Here is a 22,862-nt window from a genome sequence, read left to right as displayed (position 1 = left end):
AGGTATTTAAGCCTTTGGATGGGGTGCCTTTGTCTCCTCCTGGTGGCCAGGTTCTTAATTCCCAATAGTAATGAATGAAGCTGTAGACTATCCTCCCCTCGATGGAAATGAAATTATCAGGTAAGCATAATTAGTTTTTTTACATGTTTTGATCACTTAAAGTCCACTTGATTTTTAGTAGGGCTGAGACAGACTAGTCGACTAATCGATAAGTATTGCATTTTTTGACTAGTACGGCATTAGTCGATTAATGATATATTAAATTACAGTATATTTTGACAGTCAAAAACAGCCTGTAGCCTACTACCGATTGCGGATTGTCTCACTTGGCAAAAAGGACAGCTACTAACATCCATTGTTGCTTTTACAGTAAGACAACAGCAATGTGACACTGTGCTTGCTGAAACAACATCAACTCTGATAGCTAATATGGTAGCAAAGATGCTTCCTATTAGTTTTGTTAAAGGAGAGGTTTTTCGGGAGTTAAGGAAATATGTCGAGCCCCAATACACTGTCCCTGCACGAAAAACAGTTACAACTCGGCTTGAAAAAATGCACATAGATTCGACTAGTTCTGTCCGCAACAGCTTGGCCAAAGCCTAGAAGGCTGCAATTACAACTGACGCATGGACGGCACTAACTACCGAGTCCTATGTTACCATAACTTGTCATTTCATATAAGAGACTTGCGACTTGACATGCTTGCAGCTCTCCTTCCCTACAAAGGCAAAATACTGTAACTCGCATGAATCTGAATGTCTCCTGAGTAAAAGTAGATATAGCCTAATTTTTTACCTAAAACGTATTGGGGTTGTTGACTAGGTTTTAAAAATAAATTAAAAAAGAACATGACATATTACAATTACATTAAAAATATTTCGCATTTAATACCCATTTTCTGGCAAGAGGGGGTGGGGCCGACTAGTCGACAGTAAAAATATTAGTCATGCACACCCATAATTTTTAGTGATGGTAAATCCTAGCGTTTGTTAAAAGGTACCCAAGATAACTAAGCAAAAATAGTAATAGAAGTAAATTAGAATGTTGTCTAAAATGTCATATTCTATCTAATCCGTGAATATTTCTGTATATTATTTATTAGACCGTGTACAATTTTAGAAGCCCTCCTTTGAATATGTTTGTATCCTATTGTTACGCTCTCCGAGTTCTGTAATTTTTGCATCTTGTCTCATTATAATAACAGGTTTGTATGTGAACTGTAATAAAAAGCCCTGAACTGTGTAAAATCAGTGATGCAACTATACCTCTCCCACAAATTAGCCAAATAGAATTTATAAATTGAAATAACCTGATGAGTCCAGAAATAGTCATCTATAATTATAATACGATTTTACTGCTCACTTGTTTTTATTACCGATAATACTGTAAATGTCTTGTATAATCACAGACTGGCAGTTCATCCGCTTCTGGCATCACTGGACAAGAACCTTAGCATCTGTCTTTAGTAGACTTGTATACTACTTGCACCTAAATTAAAGGGACAGTCTAGTCCAAAATAAACTTTCATAATTTAGATAGGGCATGTCATTTTAAACAATTTTCCAATATACTTTTTTTTCGCCAATTTTGCTTTGTTCTCTTGGTATTCCTAGCAGAAAGCAGAAAGGTTTATATGCTAATTTCTTAGACATTGAAGGTCGCCTCTTTCTAAATGCATTTTGACAGTTTTTCACCACTAGAGGGTGTTAGTTCATGTGTGTCATATAGATAACACTGTGCTCATGCATGTGGAGTTACCTATGAGAGCCTGCACTCATTGGCTAAAATGCAAGTCTGTCAAAAGAACTGAAATAAGGGGGCAGTTTGCAGAGGCTTAGATACAAGATAATCATATTGGCAAAAATGCTTCTAGTAAAAGTTATCACTGTTTTGGTGTTAGCATTTTATCTGCATGTGAAGCATAGCTAGATATTCTCAGTGCACCAGCATGTTAAATACTGCAGCTGCTCAAAACACAAGTGGGGTTTGTATAATGTCAGCAATTAAAAAGTTGAGACATTACCAGATGATACAGGCACTTTAGGCTCTCTGAGAAAGTGATGTTTAAAATGCTGGTGCACGGTGCATACTTAAATACACATTTGAAACGGCAATATACATATTTGCTATTACATGTATATTATAAAAATGCTTCTTTTCAAAACTGAAATGCATCCATGTGGATTCCAATTTTGGCTGGAATGTCCCTTTAATCAGCTTTTAATTTATGTATCTCCTCACTGGTTCAAATTATTCTTTGTTTATAGATTCACTTATGGGTCTTTCATTTTAATATTTAAAATTTCTGATTTATTGTACAATAACATGCTTTTTTTATTTATGATTCCTCATTTGTGTTACTGTACCTGGTATGTCATTTTATATTACATACAGTGATATAGCTGACTGAGTCAACACAAAATACAATATACAATAAATATATATCAGCATTTAAGCAAAGAAGTGCAAAAAATCTGCATACAGAATCAATGTTTTAAAAGCATTACGATTTTATTGTCTTCAAAATGTGCATTGTTTTGCAGTAAAGGGACAAAACACTTGAAAAGCCTCATAAAGTGGCATGGATGTTATGAACCAAGGTGTAGAATTAAAGAATAATTTAATTTTAAATTGTATCTATAATTTTTCTTTCTCGTGGTGTCCTTTCCATGAGAGCATACTGAGGTATGGCTTGAGCCCTATATGGCAGAATGCTCTTGAGTTTACCTATGTATGTGTCATAAAAATGAGCTACATTTCTACAAAAGATACAAAAAAAATATGTAAATTGTCAGTAGACCAAAACTATGACCTTCTGTGCTGATTAAGCAATCACTGTGTAGCATGTTGCAGGGGCACAGGTTCAGTACACTGCAGAATACCCAACAGCCACTTTGGGTAAATTGGCACAACCTAATTTGCTAGACCTAAATAACAAGCAAAATAAAAAATTTAAGTATTTTACAGAGATTATTGTTGTTGTTTTTTTTGCTATATATAATTGTACATTTATAGGGAATTATTGTTTATTGTCCTTTTAATTTCATGTAGAATTAAAAAAAAATTTTTTTTTTTAATTTTTCAGATCATTCTTTTTTCCCTTCACCCTACAAATGCTGAATCTGTCCTGATAGATGAAAAAACAACAATAATCCTTCCAGCTGGCAAATACCACCACAGTGACCCCGAGTCTAAAACGGAGCTCATCTGTGACAAATGTCCTGCAGGAACCTATGTGTCTCAGCACTGTACGGAGTCGGCGCTCAGAGTCTGCAGCTCTTGCCCAAATGACACCTTCACAAAGCACGAAAATGGGATTGACCGGTGCCACGCATGCAGATCGCCTTGTGAGCAACCCTTCATTGAGAAAACACCCTGCACTGCCTTGTCTGACCGCGAGTGCACTTGTCAATCTGGACAATATGTTTTGAATGGCACCTGTACTTCTCACACCGTATGCCGAGTAGGATGGGGTGTCCGGAAGAAAGGAAGCGAGACCGAGGATGTCAGATGTAAGATATGCACCCGCGGTACTTTTTCTCATGTGCCTTCTACTGTGATGAGATGCAAGACCCACACAAATTGTTCAGAGCTTGGTCTGGTGGTTCTAAGACCTGGAACAAATAAACGGGACAATGTTTGCGGACCACTTACTTCCTCATCTCCTGCAGATATAAATGCTACTCAACAAGAATTTGGTGAGTTTGTTAATAGTTTAGCTATCGGTGTGTTTGTGAGCCCTGTTGTGTAAGATGTAAATACATTTGTTATAAACACTGCCTTTGCCACAAGACTTGCAGCTCTAATACAAACTTCAATTAAAGGCTATATCATTGTATTTTAGGGACACAGTACATTATATAGTGTGTGTATAGATGTGAAACAACTGTTAAAGGATCAGTAAATACAGAACATTTGCATAGTCAAAAAACACATGACAAAAAGACAATGCAATAGCCTCACCTAGTCTCAAATGAGTAGTAGATCTTTTTTCTGACAAATTTCAGTTATGCCTATTTCCACTCCTGTATCGTGACAGCCTTCAGCCAATCACAAATGCATACACTTATATTCTTGCACATGATCAGGAGGAGCTGGTGACTCTAAGTGTAAATATAAAAAGACTGTGCACATTTTGTTAATGGAACTAAATTGGAAAGTTATTGAAATTGCTGCTCTATCTGTATCATGAAAGTTTAATTTTGACTGAGTGTCCCTTCAAAGATTACTCTTGCAAGTAGCTACAGGAGTTTATTGTATTCAAGGCAGCTTAAAGGGACAGTATACACTCATTTTCATATAACTGCATGTAATAGACACTACTATAAAGAATAATAGGCACAGATACTGATATAAAAATCCAGTATAAAACTGTTTAAAAACTTACTTAGAAGCTGTCACTTTGGCTCTGTTGAAAAGGTAGTTGGAAAGCCCACTGCAAGTGGCAAATAAGACACTCCCCCCCTCCCCCTTCTTTTGCATATGAAAAGACCCTTTACACAAACAGGAGCAAGCTGGAGTAGGTAGTCGAGCGTATTCACATAAAACTTTGGGGCTTGGTTAGGAGTCTGAAAATCAGAGCAATGTTATTTAAAAATAAGCAAAACTATACATTAATTAAAAAAAAAACTTTATGGGCTATATAAATAGATTATCTACAAAACATTTATGCAAAGAAAAAATGAGTGTATAATGTCCCTTTAAGGAACACCTTTTCAAATGGGCTTGTCCCCCCCCTTATCTCTGCTGATGCCTCTTGTTTATGTAGATTTTCTATAGACCAGTGATTCTCAAATTTTTCAGTCTGTGACACACTTGGCAATGCAGATTTCTTATGCAACACACCTGTGTTTTTAATGCTGAGCTTGTGTGTAATAACTGCATTTTTAGTATATTATAGCACACTATGCACTAAATTGACTACATTTATATTCTATTACAATATATATTTCTTTCATGTAATTAGCAAGAGTCCATGAGCTAGTGACGTATGGGATATACATTCCTACCAGGAGGGGCAAAGTTTCCCAAACCTCAAAATGCCTATAAATACGCCCCTCACCACACCCACAAATCAGTTTTACAAACTTTGCCTCCCGTGGAGGTGGTGAAGTAAGTTTGTGCTAGATTCTTCGTTGATATGCGCTTCGCAGCAGGCTGGAGCCCGGTTTTCCTCTCAGTGTGCAGTGAATGTCAGAGGGATGTGAAGAGAGTATTGCCTATTTGAATTCAATGATCTCCTTCTACTGGGTCTATTTCATAGGTTCTCTGTTATCGGTCGTAGAGATTCATCTCTTACCTCCCTTTTCAGATCGACGATATACTCTTATATATACCATTACCTCTACTGATTCTCGTTTCAGTACTGGTTTGGCTTTCTACTACATGTAGATTAGTGTCCTGGGGTAAGTGAGTCTTATTTTTTGTGACACTCTAAGCTATGGTTGGGCACTTTTATATAAAGTTCTAAATATATGTGTTTAAACATTTATTTGCCTTGATTCAGGATGTTCGATATTCCTTATTTCAGACAGTCAGTTTTATTATTTGGGATAATGCATATGAATAACCAATTTTTCTTACCTTAAAAATTTGACTTTTTTTCCTGTGGGCTGTTAGGCTCGCGAGGGCTGAAAATGCTTCATTTTATTGCGTCATTTTTTTGACGTTTTTGCGCCAAAAATGTCGGCGTCACCGGATGTGGCGTCATTTTTGCCGCCAAATAATGTGGGCGTCTTTTTTGGCGCTAAAAAATATGAGCGTCATTATTGTCTCCACATTATTTAAGTCTCGTTGTTTATTTGCTTCTGGTTGCTAGAAGCTTGTTCTTTGGCATTTTTTTCCCATTCCTGAAACTGTCATTTAAGGAATTTGATCAATTTTGCTTTATATGTTGCTTTTTCTATTACATATTGCAAGACGTCTCAGATTGAACCTGAATCAGAAGCTACTTCTGGAAAATCGCTGCCTGATGCTGGATCTACCAAAGTTAAGTGTATTTGTTGTACACTTGTGGTAACTGTTCCTCCGGCTGTTGTTTGTGATGAATGTCATGACAAACTTGCTAATGCGGATAATATTTCCTTTAGTAATGTTCCATTACCTGTTGCTGTTCCATCAACATCTAATACTCAGGGTGTTCCTGTTAACATAAGAGATTTTGTTTCTAAATCTATTAGGAAGGCTATGTCTGTTATTCCTCCTTCCAGTAAACGTAAAAGGTCTTTTAAAACTTCTCATTTTCCAGATGAATTTTTAAATGAACATCATCATTCTGTTTCTGATAATGATTATTCTGGTTCATAGGATTCTGTTTCAGAGATTGATACTGATAAATCTTCATATTTATTTAAAATGGAATTTATTCGTTCTTTACTTAAAGAAGTCTTAATTGCATTAGAAATAGAGGAATCTGGTCCTCTTGATACTAAATCTAAACGTTTAAATACGGTTTTTAAACCTCCTGTAGTTATTCCGGAGGTTTTTCCCGTTCCTGATGCTATTTCTGAAGTAATTTCCAGGGAATGGAATAATTTGGGTAATTCATTTACTCCTTCTAAACGGTTTAAGAAATTATATCCTGTGCCATCTGACAGATTAGAGTTTTGGGACAAAATCCCTAAAGTTGATGGGGCTACCTCTACTCTTGCTAAACGTACTATTATTCCTACGGCAGATAGTACTTCCTTTAAGGATCCTTTAGATAGGAAAATTGAATCCTTTCTAAGAAAAGCTTACTTATGTTCAGGTAATCTTCTTAGGCCTGCTATATCTTTTGCAGATGTTGCTGCAGCTTCAACTTTCTGGTTGGAGGCTTTAGCACAACAAGTAACAGATCATAATACTCATAGCATTGTTAATCTTCTTCAACATGCTAATAACTTTATTTGTGATGCCATCTTTGATATCATTAGGGTTGATGTCAGGTATATGTCTTTAGCTATTTTAGCTAGAAGAGCTTTATGGCTTAAAACTTGGAATGCTGATATGTCTTCTAAGTCAACTTTGCTTTCACTTTCTTTCCAAGGTAATAAATTGTTTGGTTCACAGTTGGATTCTATTATTTCAACTGTTACTGGGGGGAAAGGAACTTTTTTACCACAGGATAAAAAATCTAAAGGTAAATATAGGGCTGCTAATCGTTTTCGTTCCTTTCGTCACAATAAGGAACAAAAGCCTGATCCTTCCCCTACAGGAACGGTATCAGTTTGGAAACCATCTCCAGTCTGGAATAAATTCAAGCCTTTTAGAAAGCCAAAGCCAGCTCCCAAGTCCACATGAAGGTGCGGCCCTCATTCCAGCTCAGCTGTTAGGGGGCAGATTACGATTTTTCAAAGAAATTTGGATCAATTCGATTCACAATCTTTGGATTCAGAACATTGTTTCACAAGGGTACAGAATAGGCTTCAAGTTAAGGCCTCCTGCAAGAAATTTTTTTCTTTCTCGTGTTCCAATAAATCCAGTGAAGGCTCAAGCATTTTCTGAAATGTGTTTCAGATCTAGAGTTGGCTGGAGTAATTGTGCCAGTTCCAGTTCTGGAACAGGGTCTGGGGTTTTACTCAAATCTATTCATTGTACCAAAGAAGGAGAATTCCTTCAGACCAGTTCTGGATTTAAAAATATTGAATCGTTATGTAAGGATACCAACATTCAAGATGGTAACTATAAGGACTATTCTGCCTTTTGTTCAGCAAGGGCATTATATGTCCACAATAGATTTACAGGATGCATATCTGCATATTCCGATTCATCCAGATCACTTTCAGTTTCTGAGATTCTCTTTTCTAGACAAGCATTACCAGTTTGTGGCTCTGCCTTTTGGCCTAGCAACAGCTCCAAGGATTTTTACAAAGGTTCTCGTGCCCTACTATCTGTAATCAGAGAACAGGGTATTGTGGTATTTCCTTATTTGGACGATATCTTGGTACTTGCTCAGTCTTCACATTTAGCAGAATCTCATACGAATCGACTTGTATCGTTTCTTCGAGAACATGGTTGGAGGATCAATTTACCAAAGAGTTCATTGATTCCTCAGACAAGGGTAACCTTTTTAGGTTTCCAGATAGATTCAGTGTCCATGACTCTGTCGTTAACGGACAAGAGACGTCTGAAATTGGTTTCAGCTTGTCGAAACCTTCAGTCTCAATCATTCCCTTCGGTAGCCTTATGCATGGAAATTCTAGGTCTTATGACTGCTGCATCGGACGCGATCCCCTTTGCTCGTTTTCACATGCGGCCTCTTCAGCTCTGTATGCTGAACCAGTGGTGCAGGGATTATACAAAGATATCACAATTAATATCTTTAAAACCGAATGTACGACACTCTCTGACGTGGTGGACAGACCACCATCGTTTAGTTCAGGGGGCTTCTTTTGTTCTTCCGACCTGGACTGTGATCTCAACAGATACAAATCTGACAGGTTGGGGAGCGGTATGGGGGTCTCTGACAGCGCAGGGGGTTTGGGAATCTCAGGAGGCAAGATTACCAATCAACATTTTGGAACTCCGTGCGATTTTCAGAGCTCTTCAGTTGTGGCCTCTTCTAAAGAGAGAGTCGTTAATTTGTTTCAAGACGGACAATGTCACAACCGTGGCATATGTCAATCATCAAGGAGGGACTCACAGTCCTCTGGCTATGAAAGAAGTATCTTGAATACTTGTATGAACGGAATCCAGCTCCTGTCTAATTTCTGCGGTTCACATCCCAGGTATAGACAATTGGGAAGCGGATTATCTCAGTCGTCAAGCATTACATCCGGGCGAATGGTCTCTTCACCCAGAGGTTTTTCTGCAGATTGTTCAAATCTGGGGACTTCCAGAAATAGATCTGATGGCTTCTCATCTAAACAAGAAGCTTCCCAGGTATCTGTCCAGATCCAGGGATCCTCAGGCGGAAGCAGTGGATGCATTGTCACTTCCTTGGAAGTATCATCCTGCCTATATCTTTCCGCCTCTAGTTCTTCTTCCAAGATTCTAAAGGAGCGTTCGTTTGTTCTGCTGGTGGCTCCAGCATGGCCTCACAGGTTTTGGTATGCGGATCTTGTTCGGATGGCTACTTGCCAACCGTGGACTCTTCCGTTAAGACCAGACCTTCTATCGCAAGGTCCTTTTTTCCATCAGGATCTCAAATCCTTAAATTTGAAGGTATGGAGATTGAACGCTTGATTCTCAGTCATAGAGGTTTCTCTGACTCCGTAATTAATACTATGTTACAGGCTCGTAAATCTGTGTCTAGGAAGATATATTATCGAGTCTGGAAGACTTACTTTTCTTGGTGTTCTTCTCATCATTTTTCTTGGCATTCTTTTAGAATTCCTAGAATTTTAAAGTTTCTTCAGGATGGTTTGGATAAAGGTTTGTCTGCAAGTTCCTTGAAAGGACAAATCTCTGCTCTTTCTTTTCTTTTTCACAGAAAGATTGCTAATCTTCCTGATATTCATTGTTTTGTACAGGCTTTGGTTCGTATAAAACCTGTCATTAAGTCAATTTCTCCTCCTTGGAGTTTGAATTTGGTTCTAGGGGCTCTTCAAGCTCCTCCGTTTGAACCTATGCATTCGCTGGATATTAAATTACTTTCTTGGAAAGTTTTGTTTCTTTTGGCCATCTCTTCTGCTAGAAGAGTTTCTGAATTATCTGTTCTTTCTTGTGAGTCTCCTTTTCTGATTTTTCATCAGGATAAGGCGGTGTTGCGAACTTCATTTAAATTTTTACCTTAGGTTGTGAATTCTAACAACATTAGTAGAGAAATTGTGGTTCCTTCATTGTGTCCTAATCCTAAGAACTCTAAGGAAAGATTGTTGCATTCTTTGGATGTAGTTAGAGCTTTGAAATATTATGTTGAAGCTACTAAAGATTTCCGAAAGACTTCTAGTCTATTTGTTATCTTTTCTGGTTCTAGGAAAGGTCAGAAGGCCTCTTGCCATTTCTTTGGCATCTTGGTTAAAGACTTTGATTCATCATGCTTATGTTGAGTCGGGTAGAACTCCGCCTCAAAGGATTACAGCTCATTCGACTAGGTCAGTTTCTACTTCCTGGGCATTTAGGAATGAAGCTTCGGTTGATCAGATTTGCAAAGCAGAAACTTGGTCTTCTTTGCATACTTTTACTAAATTCTACCATTTTGATGTGTTTTCTTCTTCTGAAGCAGTCTTTGGTAGAAAAGTACTTCAGGCAGCTGTTTCAGTTTGATTCTTCTGCTTATAATTTCAGTTTTTTTCATTATAAGATTTAAACTTTATTTTGGGTGTGGATTATTTTCAGCGGAATTGGCTGTCTTTATTTTATCCCTCCCTCTCTAGTGACTCTTGCGTGGAAGATCCACATCTTGGGTATTCATTATCCCATACGTCACTAGCTCATGGACTCTTGCTAATTACATGAAAGAAAACATAATTTATGTAAGAACTTACCTGATAAATTAATTTCTTTCATATTAGCAAGAGTCCATGAGGCCCACCCTTTTTGTGGTGGTTATGATTTTTTTGTATAAAGCACAATTATTCCAATTCCTTATTTTTTATGCTTTCGCACTGATTTGTGGGTGTGGTGAGGGGTGTATTTTATAGGCATTTTGAGGTTTGGGAAACTTTGCCCCTCCTGGTAGGAATGTATATCCCATACGTCACTAGCTCATGGACTCTTGCTAATATGAAAGAAATTAATTTATCAGGTAAGTTCTTACATAAATTATGTTTTTTATAGTAAGACATGACAAAAATGAAAAAATCTTTAGTGCTTTTTTTAACTTACTTGGTACCATGAACAGATTTGAAAATTGTCTCACCATATAGAAGTTGTTGCACCTCAAGCACGCACACCGTTTATATTTTCTATCTAAATCATGAAAGTTTAATTTTGACTAGACTGTCCCTTTAACCAATTCCATTTGTTTATACTTCAGATCCAACAGATGTTTACAATGAAACTACAAAGAAAGACACACAATACTTGAACACAACAGATGGTTGGGATGCGGGGCACCCACAAAAGCATAAAAATGAAGAATTGGTGACTGATGATCTCCAGCAGCCTGGAGTAGTGAGTGGTAGGGGAGATAACGTGAGGAACACTGGCCTTAAGACCACTAAAAGAGGACCTCGGCAAAGCCAGCAGCATTTTGACATTAATGAGCACCTCCCCTGGATGATTGTTCTTTTTTTGCTGCTGGTTCTTGTAATCATTGTGGTTTGCAGTGTCAGGAAAAGCTCCCGGACCCTCAAAAAAGGACCAAAGCAAGATCCTAGCTCTATTGTTGAAAAAGCCGGCTTTAAAAATTCTAACGCCCTGGCACAGAACCGGGAGAAATGGATCTACTACTGCAATGGGCATGGTGAGTAGATTTCTGATCCTGAACAACAGAGAATCCAAACAAACATCTTTATTTATTGTGCAGCTATTGGTTAGAAAAAAATGTCAAATTACAGAACTACTATCGATAATTAATTCAAAGAAACTACATCAATTTCACCTGCTTAAAGGGACATTTAACTTATGAACACAACTATCAGCTGCTGTTATTTTCCTTCCTATGCCGGCAGGTGAAGCGTCACATTTTCATACTGGGCACCACCATCTTTGAGCTCTTGTGTTCTTGCGCCCAGTGAAAGAAGAATATTAACATATCAGTGATGCTGTTGCTTTTTCACAGCTGTATCAAGCACATCAGGTGAGCACACACAGTACAGAGCGGCAGGCTTATATTTTTGCAGTTTTTCTGCACAGTTTAAAAGTTGCATAACGTACTCAAAGGCCACATATAGAGCAGCCACTGCAAGAATGTGAAGCTTCTGCTGTGTATTATGTAGGTTAACCTGACGTGCTCAAGGTCACTGATCTGTGAATGTGCGCTGCTTCTGTCCCAGAGTGCAACAGTACCTAAGCACCCCCCAGACCCGATCCCATCATTGAAATCTTGCAATCGTTTTGCACGATTGCATGATTTCAATTTGTCTACATCGGAACAGGAACAATGTAGACTTTATAACCCTGTTACGAAAGGGCTAAGGAGAGCTGCATGCACAGGTGGGAAACAAAAATACAGGGAGTAGTAACCGATCTTTTTAGTTGTACCCAGCAGCTTACTGTGCTTAGTGAATTTTTTGTTGTTTTAAATAGACAATATCATGTAATACTACAGTATCTCCAATCTTAAAGGGACACGAAACCCAACTTTTCTTTCATGTAATTAGCAAGAGTCCATGAGCTAGTGACGTATGGGATATACATTCCTACCAGGAGGGGCAAAGTTTCCCAAACCTTAAAATGCCTATAAATACACCCCTCACCACACCCACAAATCAGTTTTTACAAACTTTGCCTCCTATGGAGGTGGTGAAGTAAGTTTGTGCTAGATTCTACGTTGATATGCGCTCCACAGCAGGTTGGAGCCCGGTTTTCCTCTCAGCGTGCAGTGAATGTCAGAGGGATGTGAGGAGAGTATTGCCTATTTGAATGCAATGATCTCCTTCTACGGGGTCTATTTCATAGGTTCTCTGTTATCGGTCGTAGAGATTCATCTCTTACCTCCCTTTTCAGATCGACGATATACTCTTATATATATATATATACCATTACCTCTGCTGATTTTCGTTTCAGTACTGGTTTGGCTTTCTACAAACATGTAGATGAGTGTCCTGGGGTAAGTAAATCTTATTTTCTGTGACACTCTAAGCTATGGTTGGGCACTTTTTTATAAAGTTCTAAATATATGTATTCAAACATTTATTTGCCTTGACTCAGGATGTTCAACATTCCTTATTTTCAGACAGTCAGTTTCATATTTGGGATAATGCATTTGAATCAATCATTTTTTCTTACCTTAAAAAATTTGACTTTTTCCCTGTGGGCTGTTAGGCTCGCGGGGGCTGAAAATGCTTCATTTTATTGCGTCATTCTTGGCGCGGACTTTTTTGGCGCAAAAATGTTTTCTGTTTCCGGCGTCATACGTGTCGCCGGAAGTTGCGTCATTTTTTACTTTCTTTTGCGTCAAAAGTGTCGGCGTTCCGGATGTGGCGTCATTTTTGGCGCCAAAAGAATTTAGGCGCCAAATAATGTGGGCGTCTTATTTGGCGCTAAAAAAATATGGGCGTCACTTTTGTCTCCACATTATTTAAGTCTCATTATTTATTGCTTCTGGTTGCTAGAAGCTTGTTCACTGGCATTTTTTTCCCATTCCTGAAACTGTCATTTAAGGAATTTGATCAATTTTGCTTTATATGTTGTTTTTTCTATTACATATCGCAAGATGTTCCACGTTGCAACTGAGTCAGAAGATACTTCAGGAAAATCGCTGCCCTGTGCTGGAGCTACCAAAGCTAAGTGTATCACTTTTGGTAACTGTTCCTTCAGCTGTTGTTTGTATTAAATGTTATGACAAACTTGTTAATGCAGATAAAATTTCCTTTAGTACTGTTACATTACCTGTTGCTGTTCCATCAACATCTAATACTCAGAGTATTCCTGATAACATAAGAGATTTTGTTTCTAAATCCATTAAGAAGGCTATGTCTGTTATTTCTCCTTCTAGTATACATAAAAGTCTTTTAAAACTTCTCTTTTTTCAGATCAATTTTTAAATGAACATCATCATTCTGATACTGATAATGGTTCTTCTGGTTCAGAGGTTTCTGTCTCAGAGGTTGATGCTGATAAATCTTTGTATTTGTTCAAGATGGAATTTATTCGTTCTTTATTTAAAGAAGTATTAATTGCATTAGAATAGAGGATTCTGGTCCTCTTGATACTAAAACTAAACGTTTTAATAAGGTTTTTTAATCTCCTGTAGTTATTCCAGAAGTGTTTCCTGTCCCTGATGCTATTTCTGAAGTAATTTCCAGGGAATGGAATAATTTGGGTAATTCATTTACTCCTTTTAAAACGTTTTAAGCAATTATATCCTGTGCCATCTGACAGATTAGATTTTGGGACAAAATCCCTACGGTTAATGGGGCTGTCTCTACTCCTGCTATATTTTTAGCGGATGTTGCTGCAGCTTCAACTTTTTGGTTAGAAGCTTTAGCGCAACAAGTAACAGATCATAATTCTCATAGCATTATTATTCTATAACATGCTAATTATTTTATTGTGATGCCATCTTTGATATCATTAGAATTGATGTCTGGTATATGTCTCTAACTATTTTAGCTAGAAGAGCTTTATGGCTTAAAACTTGGAATGCTGATATGTCTTCTAAGTCAACTTTGCTATCCCTTTCTTTCCAGGGTAATAAATTATTCGGTTCTCAGTTGGATTCTTTTATCTCAACTGTTACTGGAAGGAAGGGAACTTTTTTACCACAGGATAAAAAATCTGAGGTAATTTAAGGTCTAATAATTGTTTTCGTTCCTTTCATCACAACAAGGAACAAAAGCCTGATCCTTCATCCTCAGGAGCGGTATCAGTTTGGAAACCTTCTTCACTTTGGAATATATCCAAGCCTTATAGAAACCCAAAGCCAGCTCCTAAGTCCCCATGAAGGTGTGGCCCTCATTCCAGCTCAGCTGGTATGGGGCAGTTTACGTTCTTTTCAAAGAAATTTGGATCAATTCCGTTCACAATCTCTGGTTTCAGAACATTGTTTCAGAAGGGTACAGAATTGGCTTCAAGTTAAGGCCTCCTGCAAAGAGATTTTTTTCTTTCCCGTGTCCCAGTAAACCCAGCAAAGGCTCAAGCATTTCTGAAATGTGTTTCAGATCTAGAGTTGGCTGGAGTAATTATGCCAGGTCCAGTTCTGGAACAGGGGCTGGGGTTTTATTCTATCTCTTCATTGTACCAAAGAAGGTCAATTCCTTCAGACCAGTTCCGGATCTATCAATATTGAATCGTTATGTAAGGATACCAACATTCAAGATGGTAGCTGTAAGGACTATCCTGCCTTTTGTTCAGCAAGGGCATTATATGTCTACAATAGATTTACAGGATGCATATCTGCATATTCCGATTCATCCAGATCACTTTTAGTTTCTGAGATTCTCTTTTTTAGACAAGCATTACCAGTTTTGTGGCTCTACCGTTTGGCTTAGCATCAGCTCCAAGAATTTTTACAAAGGTTCTCGGTGCCCTTCTGTCTGTATTCAGAGAACAGGGTATTGGTATTTCCTTATTTGGACGATATCTTGGTACTTGCTCAGTCTTCACATTTAACAGAATCTCATACGAATCGACTTGTGTTGTTTCTTCAAGATCATGGTTGGAGGATCAATTTACCAAAAAGTTCATTGATTCCTCAGACAAGGGTAACCTTTTTAGGTTTCCAGGTAGATTCAGTGTCTATGACTCTGTCTTTGTCAGACAGCAGAAGTCTAACATTGATATCAGCTTGTCAAAACCTTCAGTCACAATCATTCCCTTTGGTAGCCTTATGCATGGAAATTTTAGGTCTTATGACTGCTGCATCGGACGCGATCTCCTTTGCTCATTTTCACATGCGACCTCTTCAGCTCTGTATGCTGAACCAATGGTGCAGGGATTACACAAAGATATCTCAATTAATATCTTTAAAACCGATTGTACGACACTCTCTGACGTGATGGACAGATCACCATCGTTTAAGTTCAGGGGGCTTCTTTTGTTCTTCCGACCTGGACTGTAATTTCAACAGATGCAAGTCTTACAGGTTGGGGAGCTGTGTGGGGGTCTCTGACGGCACAAGGGAGGTGAGATTACCGATCAATATTTTGGAACTTGCAATTTTCAGAGCTCTTCAGTCTTGGCCTCTTCTGAAGAGAGAGTCGTTCATTTGTTTTCAGACAGACAATGTCACAACTGTGGCATACATCAATCATCAAGGAGGGACTCACAGTCCTCTGGCTATGAAAGAAGTATCTCGAATTTTGGTTTGGGCGGAATCCAGCTCCTGTCTAATCTCTGCGGTTCATATCCCAGGTATAGACAATTGGGAAGCGGATTATCTCAGTCGTCAAACGTTGTATCCGGGCGAATGGTCTCTTCACCCAGAGGTATTTCTTCAGATTGTTCAAATGTGGGAACTTCCAGAAATAGATCTGATGGTTTCTCATCTAAACAAGAAACTTCCCAGGTATCTGTTCAGACCCCGGGATCCTCAGGCGGAGGCAGTGAATGCATTATCACTTCCTTGGAAGTATCATCCTGCCTATATCTCTCCGCCTCTAGTTCTTTTTCCAAGAGTAATCTCCAAGATTCTGAAGGAATGCTCGTTTGTTTTGCTGGTAGCTCCAGCATGGACGGATTCTTTTTCGGATGGCCTCTTGCCAACCGTGGGCTCTTCCGTTAAGACCAGACCTTCTGTCACAAGGTTCTTTTCTCCATCAGGATCTCAAATCTTTAAATTTAAGGGTATGGAGATTGAACGCTTGATTCTTGGTCAAAGAGGTTTCTCTGACTCTGTGATTAATACTATGTTACAGGCTCGTAAATCTGTATCTAGAGAGATATATTATAGAGTCTGGAAGACTTATATTTCTTAGTGTCTTCTCATCATTTTTCCTGGCATTCTTTTAGAATTCCGAGAATTTTTTTACAGTTTCTTCAGGATGGTTTAGATAAAGGTTTGTCCGCAAGTTCCTTGACAGGACAAATCTCTGCCCTTTCTGTTCTTTTTCACAGAAAGATTGCTAATCTTCCTGATATTCATTGTTTTGTACAAGACTTGGTTCGTATAAAACCTGTCATTCAGTCATTTTCTCCTCCTTGGAGTTTGAATTTGGTTCTGGGGGCTCTTCTAGCTCCTCCTTTTGAACCCATGCATTCATTTGGACATTAAACTTCTTTCTTGGAAAGTTTTGTTTCTTTTGGCCACCTCTTCTGCCAGAAGAGTCTCTGAATTATCTGCTCTTTCTTGTGAGTCTCCTTTTCTGATTTTTCATCAGGATAAGGCGGTGTTGCGAACTTCTTTTGAATTTTTTCCTAAGGTTGTGTATTCTAACAACATTAGTAGAGAAATTGTGGTTCCCTCATTATGTCCTAATCCTAAGAATTCTAAGGAGAAATCATTGCATTCTTTGGATGTTGTTAGAGCTTTGTAATATGTTGAAGCTACTAAGAATTTCCGAAAGACTTCTAGTCTATTTTTCATCTTTTCTGGTTCTAGAAAAAGCCAGAAAGCTTCTGCCATTTCTTTGGCATCTTGGTTGAAATCTTTAATTCATCATGCCTATGTCGAGTCGGGTAAAACTCTGCCTCAAAGGATTACAGCTCATTCTACTAGGTCAGTTTCTACTTCCTGGGCGTTTAGGAATGAAGCTTCGGTTGATCAGATTTGCAAAGCAGCAACTTGGTCCTCTTTGCATACTTTTACTAAATTCTACCATTTTGATGTGTTTTCTTCTTCTGAAGCAGTTTTTGGTAGAAAAGTACTTCAGGCAGTGGTTTCAGTTTGAATCTACTGCTTATGTTTTCATTAAACTTTATTTTGGGTGTGGATTATTTTCAGCAGGAATTGGCTGTCTTTATTTTATCCCTCCCTCTCTAGTGACTCTTGCGTGGAAAGATCCACATCTTGGGTAGTCATTATCCCATACGTCACTAGCTCATGGACTCTTGCTAATTACATGAAAGAAAACATAATTTATGTAAGAACTTACCTGATAAATTCATTTCTTTCATATTAGCAAGAGTCCATGAGGCCCACCCTTTTTGTGGTGGTTATGATTTTTTTGTATAAAGCACAATTATTCCAATTCCTTATTTTATATGCTTTCGCACTTTTTTATCACCCCACTTCTTGGCTATTCGTTAAACTGATTTGTGGGTGTGGTAAGGGGTGTATTTATAGGCATTTTGAGGTTTGGGAAACTTTGCCCCTCCTGGTAGGAATGTATATCTCGTACGTCACTAGCTCATGGACTCTTGCTAATATGAAAGAAATGAATTTATCAGGTAAGTTCTTACATAAATTATATTTTTTTTCTTTTATGATTCAGAAAAAACAAAATGTTTTAAACAACTTTCCAATGTACTTCTATTATAACATTTTCTTTGTTTTCTTGTTATCCTTTGTTGAAAATCAGGAGGGTTAGTTTAGGAGTGTGCATGTGTCTGCAGTACTAAATAGTGGTTTTGCAACAATGTTCTACATTAGCAAGAGCACTAGATGGCAGCACTATTTCCTGCCATGTAGTGCTCCAGACATGTTCACGCTACCTATCTAGATATCTCTTCTTCAATAAAGAAAAACAAGAGAATAAAGCAAATTTGATAATAGAAAAAAATTGGAAACTTTTTTTTTTTTTTTTTAAATTGTATTCTCTACCTGAATCATGAAAGAAATGTTTTGGTTTTATGTCCCTTTAAATGTGAAATCCTGGAAGTTCTATGTCCAGTGCTGCCTTGTTTGAAAACTACAAATAGAAAGAGATCAGGTACAAAACACCACTCTTAGGGCTCGATTTATCAACCTGGGGAGGACAGAGGCGTACATAATCGCCCCTATCTGCCCCAGCTCGCCTCTGGCGGGCAGCAATCCCCGGAATTTAAGATTGCACGCGAGCACTATTTTGCGCTCGTCTGCAATTGCGCCCCCTGCCCTCGCACAGCCAATCATGTGCGGGCAGGAGCTGTCAATCTCCCTGGTCAGACAAGAATCTAGGAAGCAGTGGTCTAATGACTGCTGCTTGATAAATACTGACTGCAGGTACTCTTGTGAGAACCTGCAGTCGTAGGCAGGCTAAGGTCTTGATAAATATTGACTGCAGATACTCTTGTGAGAACCTGCAGTCGTAGGCTGGCTACGGTCTTGATAAATACTGACTGCAGGTACTCTTGTGAGAACCTGCAGTCGTAGGCAGGCTAAGGTCTTGATAAATACTGACTGCAGGTACTCTTGTGAGAACCTGCAGTCGTAGGCAGGCTAAGGTCTTGGTAAATACTGACTGCAGGTACTCTTGTGAGAACCTACAGTCGTAGGCAGGCTAAGGTCTTGATAAATACAGACTGCAGGTACTCTTGTGAGAACCTGCAGTCGTAGGCAGGCTAAGGTCTTGATAAATACTGACTGCAGGTACTCTTGTGAGAACCTGCAGTCGTAGGCAGGCTAAGGTCTTGATAAATACTGACTGCAGGTACTCTTGTGAGAACCTGCAGTCGTAGGCAGGCTAAGGTCTTGATAAATACTGACTGCAGGTACTCTTGTGAGAACCTACAGTCGTAGGCAGGCTAAGGTCTTGATAAATACTGACTGCAGGTACTCTTGTGAGAACCTACAGTCGTAGGCAGGCTAAGGTCTTGATAAATACTGACTGCAGGTACTCTTGTGAGAACCTGCAGTTGTAGGCAGGCTAAGGTCTTGATAAATACTGACTGCAGATACTCTTGTGAGAACCTGCAGTCGTAGGCAGGCTAAGGTCTTGATAAATACAGACTGCAGGTACTCTTGTGAGAACCTGCAGTCGTAGGCAGGCTAAGGTCTTGATTAATACTGACTGCAGGTACTCTTGTGAGAACCTACAGTCGTAGGCAGGCTAAGGTCTTGATAAATACTGACTGCAGGTACTCTTGTGAGAACCTACAGTCGTAGGCAGGCTAAGGTCTTGATAAATACAGACTGCAGGTACTCTTGTGAGAACCTGCAGTCGTAGGCAGGCTAAGGTCTTGATAAATACTGACTGCAGATACTCTTGTGAGAACCTGCAGTCGTAGGCAGGCTAAGGTCTTGATAAATACTGACTGCAGATACTCTTGTGAGAACCTGCAGTCGTAGGCAGGCTAAGGTCTTGATAAATACTGACTGCAGGTACTCTTGTGAGAACCTGCAGTCGTAGGCAGGCTAAGGTCTTGATAAATACTGACTGCAGGTATTCTTGTGAGAACCTGCAGTCGTAGGCAGGCTAAGGTCTTGATAAATACTGACTGCAGGTACTCTTGTGAGAACCTGCAGTTGTAGACAGGCTAAGGTCTTGATAAATCTTAAAGGGACATGAGACCCCAAATTTTTTATTTCATGATTTAGGTAGAACATACAATTTAAAACAACTTTCCAGTTTACTTCTATTATCAAATTTGCTTCATTCTCTTTGTATGCTTTGTTGAAGGAGCAGCCGTGCACTACTGATTTCCAACTGAACACATGGGTGAGCCAATGACAATCGGTATATATATGCAGCCGCCAATCAGCAGCTAGATCCTAAGTTCTTTGCTGCTCCTGAACTTTCCTAGATAAATCTTTCAGCAAAGGATAGCAAGAAAATAAAGCAAATTAAATAATGGAAGTAAATTGGAAAGTTGTTTAAAATTGTATTTTCTACCTAAATCGTGAAATAAACATTTTGGGTTTCATGTCCCTTTAATATGCTACCCGGTAGGTTCCAGAGCCTTTTCTCCAGCTTGTATCTTCTGCCAGCGCTCACCTAACCTGCAGATTATTCAGTAAGTGCTAGTAAAGTTCTCTCTGTGACTGGAGGGAGACTTCATTGTATTTCATATGGAACATTCTTCTCTTTAGATTGTAGAGAAGTGTTCTATAATATTAGAGACGCGGAAAATATATTTCTTAAGTTTAAATTGCACCCTCTATATGAATCAATACAGCATAATCTAGAACAAAAATGTCATGTTCTGTATGTAACCTGCTATGGAACTCTGTTTAACCCATCACAAAGGGGTTAAACACATATATAAAGCTGCTCTCCGGGGCAGCAAGCACTGTAGCTTCAGAGATGAATATAGGTGTTGGGGTTGTGCAACTACCACTGCTGATTGGTTCACCAGCTGTTTCCTTCTCTGAAGTTTTGTGTATAGCAAAAGTTACATGCTCTAACAAATTAGTTTTAAGCAACTTTATAATTTACTCCTATTATAAAATTTTCTTCGTTCTCTTGCTATCTTTATTTGAAAAAGAAGGCATCTAAGCTAAGGAGCCAGAACAATTTTTTTTGTTCAGACCCTGGACAGCACTTGTTTATTGGTGGGTGAATTTATCCACTAATTGGCAAGAACAACCCAGGTTGTTCACCAAAAATGGGCCGGCATCTAAACTTACATTCTTGCTTTTCAAATAAAGATACCAAGAGAATGAAGAAAATTTGATAATAGGAGTAAATTAAAAACTTGCTTAAAACTGCATGCTCTATCTAAATAACGAAAGAAAAAATTGTGTTCAGTGTCCCTTTAAGATATATTGTGCAAAATCTCTTAAAAACAAAAATACTAAAGGAAAAAAAATAAGGAAAATAAAGGACAGAAATGGAAATGGGCTGAACTCTTTCTACAGGTGCGGTCACAGTGTGTATTTTTCTAAGAGTGTATTCCTGCAGATAACAACCTATCTTGCTTCCGTGCGAAGAGATCATTGTACAAATAAGTCATTTTGAGATGTATCTTCTTTGTTCATGTAATTGCAGCTATCACTATATGTAAGATGCAATCTTCTTGTTTTACAATAAAAAAAGATTTTTTTTAAAAAAACCTATAAAACATAAAATATAGAACGGTCTTTTCAATAAGGTATATACTGTTGCTTCTAGACACGAATATTTAGATAGGTTACTTTTTAAAATGAATTTTAGACACTTCTTTTTCAGTTGTACTACTTATTGTACTGATTGTTATTAGTTTCCTATAATAAATTGTGTATTATGGAACACTGCATTAAAATGTCAGCTCCAGAGCAGCAATGCACTACTGGGAGCTAGCTGTACACTTCAGACGAGTAACAATCTCTCTGGGACACTAGTGTCATTTTACCACTCACTTTTTGGTGGTTGTGTATTGACTTGTATCACACTTTGAGGGCAAAGTGTATTGTTTAATTATTATCTCTCCCATCTGGGACCAGAGGCGCACTGGGTTATAATTTGTTTTTCTTGTGGAGCGTATTAAACATTGTCACACTTAGTGGCATTTTCTGGTATTCTGTTTACTGTTTTTTTTTACCTTTTAACTCCTATATTTAATAATGTTTTATATTATAATCTCATGAGTATGCAAATAGCTCTATTTTGTTATTGTTGTATCCTCTTTGTTTTGTGTTGATGAATATATTACTTTGTTCTAGGGGCTGTGAAGGGATCTGTGTATACTGTGTTGTCTAGTAGATATATTGGATATGTATTTCCTTTACAGCACAATACATCCTATTAAAGACAGATTGTTGTATATTATATTACAAGTCAGTAAGTATTTCTCAGATGACTTGTAATATAATATACAACTCCACATCTTATGTAATAGTAAGTCATCTGAGAAATAAATACTTACTGACTTGTAATATAATATACAACTCCACATATTATGTAATAGTAACAAGTCAGTAATTATTTATTTCTCAGATGACTTACTATTACATAAGATGTGGAGTTGTATATTATATTACAAGTCAGTAAGTATTTATTTCTCAGATGACTTACTATTACATAAGATGTGGAGTTGTATATTATATTACAAGTCAGTAAGTTTTTATTTCTCAGATGACTTACTATTACATAAGATGTGGAGTTGTATATTATATTACCAGTCAGTAAGTATTTCTTAGATGACTTACTATTACATAAGATGTGGAGTTGTATATTATATTACAAGTCAGTAAGTATTTCTCAGATGACTTACTATTACATAAGATGTGGAGTTGTATATTATATTACAAGTCAGTATTTCTCAGATGACTTACTATTACATAAGATGTGGAACTGTATATTATATTACAAGTCAGTAAGTATTTCTCAGATGACTGTGTCACTGTGACTGACTCATCTGTGCTTAGTTATGGAAGACATTTAACTCCTGCCTGCCCGGGGTACTTTTACAACGTAGGGTAAATACAGAGGTGTAGTTGTACATTTATTGCAGTTTGTAATGACTCCTATAGACTAGATGGGTAACTTACTTAAGTTGTATGTCTGTTTTATGGTTTTACAACAATATAGAGAAAATATATATTTGGGTTGATCTGG

At 38.0% G+C, this 22,862-nt stretch overlaps 1 protein-coding gene across 1 annotated transcript in view; it reads left to right on the top strand.

The window, feature by feature from the left end:
• TNFRSF21 (TNF receptor superfamily member 21) overlaps positions 1-22,862 on the top strand; it is a 312,325-nt gene that overhangs the window by 93,506 nt on the left and 195,957 nt on the right. The window contains exons 2-3 of the mRNA XM_053709614.1: positions 3,086-3,698; positions 10,901-11,329. Coding sequence (XP_053565589.1) covers positions 3,086-3,698; positions 10,901-11,329 — 1,042 coding nt within the window. The remainder of the gene's footprint in view (positions 1-3,085; positions 3,699-10,900; positions 11,330-22,862) is intronic.

This window comes from Bombina bombina, chromosome 4 (assembly GCF_027579735.1).
Source record: "Bombina bombina isolate aBomBom1 chromosome 4, aBomBom1.pri, whole genome shotgun sequence".
In the NCBI taxonomy this organism is placed as follows: Eukaryota; Metazoa; Chordata; class Amphibia; order Anura; family Bombinatoridae; genus Bombina; species Bombina bombina.
The sequence above is the reverse complement of the archived record's forward strand: the minus strand, read 5'-3'. Positions and strand labels throughout refer to the sequence as shown.